A 3,914-nucleotide genomic window follows, 5' to 3' on the forward strand; every position below is an offset into this window, starting at 1 on the left:
TTACCTTAGTTTAGAAAATGTGTAAATTGTATCTTTCCTTTCTGTCTTGTACATATATAATTAGTTTGTTTTTTATTCCTATTCCATAATTAGCAGATAATTGTTAATTGAAATAAATAAATAAAAATTGAAATAAATAAATAAACCTCAGAAGCCGAGAAAAAAAATAGCTTAACCCCTCTCTATTTAATCAGGTTAGTAACCAGTAAATATAAACAAAAAAATAATTAATAATTATTTGAGCCCGATACTATCACGATAGTATGGATTGTTTTTTTCAAAACATTCAACGTTGATATTCCTCAATTTTGATATTCGGTTTAATATTACTAGCTAGTTAGCCCTCTCAACCCTAACCAGATCATTTTAACCGATAGATACATAAATTTTGTACAAGATTAGCTAGTTTTCAGAAGTCCTTTTTATTGCATTCTTTACATAAAAAGGTTCAAACAAAAACAACATAAAACGTATGTGACGTCGTTGTTTGTGGCGCTGCCAGACTCTGCAATTCGTAGTTGCTGCGGGCTGCCACACCATGATGAAATATACTTAGCCCACATAGCCCCCCTTTTTTTAAGCATTTAAAAAACGGAAATTTATACTTTTTGTGAACTCTCCTTGCAACCCATCCCTTCTATTCAATTACAAAAAGAAGAACAACGATATGTTTCATCTGAACTGTTCTTAAGTTGATCAAGTTTCCTAATTTTTTAATTATACCCTTTAAATCCTGTAAAAGTTAGTGTCATGCAACCATAATTGATGCACAGGGTAGTACTTAAACAAAATATCGATACTTGTGTGCGATAAGCGGAACTTATCGGCGCTTTATTTTGAAAATAATATCACAACTATTGTTCAAAATACTTTTCCTGCTAAAGTTGAGGTCTGAAGTTTGGTCCTCCTTTCTCTCTCGCTCTACCGGATCCTTCAATTCAATATGCTTTCGAAACTGTTTTTCTTGTTCACCTTTGCAAGCACACATTATTTGTTCAAATTTGAATAATCAAACAACACAACCAATATAATAAATGTATTTTCAGGATGTGTACCGTATTTCCGGCACTATGTTTGGACCATCCCTCTCCCCTGTTTGTTAAAAATATCCTTTCGAAAAGAAATTCGATACGATCAAAACAATAAAGAACATTAGCATAACTTTTTTATCTGTATATAATTCATGTTGAAAACAAATACTTAACCTGTAGATAAGCCAGCTTTTACATATTATATTGAGGAAAAAAATTCCATCCTTGGGAATGAAATGAACAAAACTTTCACTGGTAAAACTTAATACAGAAATCGTTCGATCAGAAATTCAGCCTATAACGCTTATCCTTGTAGGTAATCCATCAAAAATGGTTTATCATCGGGCAGGTAAGGCGTGAGGGGAACATCATAAGGTAATGGAAAGGCTGGCACCCCATCACGATTATTACCCAAGGGAAAAGTCTCCTCGCCAGTCTGAAAACACACAATCAATGAATGAAGAGTAAACCATTTAAGATGAGAATCCAGTGACTAACCACAAATCTGGGAAGGAAAAGCACGCCCGCCTCATAATTGGCAATTCGAAGGCAAGGCTGCAGACTCGCATTCTTGTTGAAGGAGCCCCAGGCCGCCTTCGAGAGATTCGCCGAGGTCAGGACGAACCAATTGACCGACTGATCGGCCAGATTATAGCGGGTATAGCTCTTGATGTGGGGCATGGCCCGGGAGCGATGACGATCGGAGGATTTCCACTGCTGCAGATGACCCTTGAGCCACGGCTGCCTGTCGTTGGTGTTCTTGCCATACGGCAGGCAACCGCCTCCGATCATCCCATCGTGACTGCCGGAGACGTTGTTGAAGCTCGGGTAAATCATCTTGAAGGACGGCATCTGGCGGAGTTTTCCACCGGGCGAGGAGTCCTTGCGCAGACTGTTGACAAAGTCCTGCTGAATCCAGGCCTGCACATTGGCGCCCAGGCTCCCTATGCTAGAGCTCTGGCAGACGACGGGAATGCGATCTTCTATGGGGGCCGCGTGCTTGGCCAGCAGCGAACCCAGACGGGCATGGCCCCAGGGATGGCCACGCACCGAACCCTCGCGATGTCCGCCAGGCACAGAGCCCACAAAGAAGACACTAAAGGAAAATCTAGTTATTTTCGATCCACTTTCGGTTGCGATCCCTCACTTGATGGCACTGAAATCGCTCTTCCGAATGCGCGCTATCCATGGCTGCAGTTGGCTGATTTTGTACTCCACCAGGTACAGCATGAGGTCCTGCCTGAAACCCGTCAGACTTTCACCTGCTGCCGTATCTGCATCCTCGGACATTGCTGGGAGAAGCGGGCTTATCCAGAGGCCCTGCGTGCGATTATGCCAATCGTCTTCGTAGAGATTCGCCGTGGAGATGACCACCCTCATGGACCCATCGGCATAGCCGAGCAGCATCATCTTTGTATGCGATGTGGCAAAGGGTGTGGGCATCTTCACACCAATGGCCGTCACCTGGGGCTTGAATTTTCCAATACCCAGAAGCTCTGGCGATTCGTCGCCATACAGAACCAGCAGGGGTTTGTCCCTAGAAAATGAACCAATGATTATCCTGATGATTGAATGGTTTTAGGTAGATCTTACAGTATCCCTGCAAAATAATAGTGTCCCAGGAGCCAGCCAATGTCCACCATAAAGTTGATTTGGACGCTGCTCTCGATCTCGCCCAGGCTTTCATCGAGTATCTCCTGCAGGGTCACGCTCAGCGGCTCCTGGTGCGTGGGCTTCGAGTCTGTGATGGCCGTGAGGAACATGTTGTAGGGAGCGGCACGCTCTAGCTTCTTGGCCATCCCTCCCTTCTCCACGACCACGGGAATGTAATCCCGGATGTTACGCTCTGCCAGCTTCTGTTTTTTGGCCAAATTCGAGGTGTCCCTGGCAGCAGCTGAGGAAGTACTTGCGATACCGTTAGACGAGCTCGACGAGGAGCTAGCTGAGGCAGTGGCTCTCGAAGTTGGAGCATTTCTGGGTGCTTCAGGAACTGCAGCAGAGGATTCCTTGGCTTTGGCGGCCGCCGGCTTTGGTAAGACCTTCTCCAGAAGCTTCAACTGCGTGTGAATCAGTTCTGATGAGTACTTGTCGGGTATGTCATAGTCACCGCCTCCATTTCCCTTCTCGTAAATGGCATCCACTGCAGAGAACAAACATTAATAGGAATTTAAAGACGCCAGACCACAGCATTTTCCTACAATGCGCATGGGAAAACTCGCCAAAATGTATGGGATTCTTTCTGTAGCACTTCTCGCCAAACGGACACTCCTTCATGTTGCTTATTTCAGTAATTTAATGGACAAACGAAAGCAAATTAATGGAAAAAACCACTAAACAAAGCAAGAAATTTGCAAATTCTTCGGAAAAAACACAAGCGCGCTCAGCTGTTGCTGGCACTTTTTCGATAGCAAGAAAAATACCACAAAGATGCAAAACATCGAAGTCACAGTAGTCGTTAAATATTGCTACCAAAAAATCACAGGCTACTTTTCTGCGATAGTTTATTTGATAGTTTAATTTTCAGTTGCTTCCTCTGCCTAACCCTGCCAGAGACACGCTACTGATTCTCTTTCTCGCTCGCACACTCTGCCGCGTTCAGTGCGCGAGCAACCCCTAGCGGAGGAGATGTAGAATATGAATGGTACATGTACAATCTACATGTTAGATGTAGAATATACATTGTAGATGTAGATGCAGATAACAAGTGTAGCAAAAAATGTTAAATGTAAATTTTTTTTTTAATTCTAAAATTTTAAAAAATCATATGCTCAAAAATGTATATACTGACTGAGTACGGGTATAAGTAGAGTCGCGTCCCCAGAAGCGACTCACACGTTCCTTCTCGTTTTTTTTACTCTAGTGTATATCTATCTATGTACAAAC

At 43.1% G+C, this 3,914-nt stretch overlaps 1 protein-coding gene across 1 annotated transcript; it reads right to left on the reverse strand.

Annotated features, from left to right (window-relative positions):
- Window positions 1-1,161: 1,161 nt before the first annotated feature.
- On the reverse strand, window positions 1,162-3,452 carry LOC111071784 (probable tyrosyl-DNA phosphodiesterase). Its single transcript, XM_022363298.2, has 5 exons — window positions 3,230-3,452; window positions 2,625-3,171; window positions 2,179-2,568; window positions 1,530-2,127; window positions 1,162-1,467 (listed from the first exon to the last, which is right to left on the reverse strand). Exons 1-5 carry the CDS (start codon window positions 3,303-3,305, stop codon window positions 1,336-1,338), a joined length of 1,743 nt encoding a protein of 580 aa, XP_022218990.2. The 5' UTR covers window positions 3,306-3,452; the 3' UTR covers window positions 1,162-1,335.
- Between the last annotated feature and the right edge of the window lie 462 nt (window positions 3,453-3,914).

The sequence above is a fragment of the Drosophila obscura genome, unplaced genomic scaffold (assembly GCF_018151105.1).
Source record: "Drosophila obscura isolate BZ-5 IFL unplaced genomic scaffold, ASM1815110v1 contig_14, whole genome shotgun sequence".
Classification (NCBI taxonomy): Eukaryota; Metazoa; Arthropoda; class Insecta; order Diptera; family Drosophilidae; genus Drosophila; species Drosophila obscura.

Excerpts from the sequence above, each read along its gene's own strand:
- LOC111071784 (XM_022363298.2), bottom strand. The coding sequence starts at position 3,305 with ATGAAGGAGTGTCCGTTTGGCGAGAAGTGCTACAGAAAGAATCCCATA. Across the intron at positions 3,172-3,229 it reads CGAGTTTTCCCATGCGCATT|TGGATGCCATTTACGAGAAG; the intron begins GTAGGAAAATGC and ends TGTTCTCTGCAG. Across the intron at positions 1,468-1,529 it reads TTTTCCTTCCCAGATTTGTG|ACTGGCGAGGAGACTTTTCC; the intron begins GTTAGTCACTGG and ends GTGTGTTTTCAG.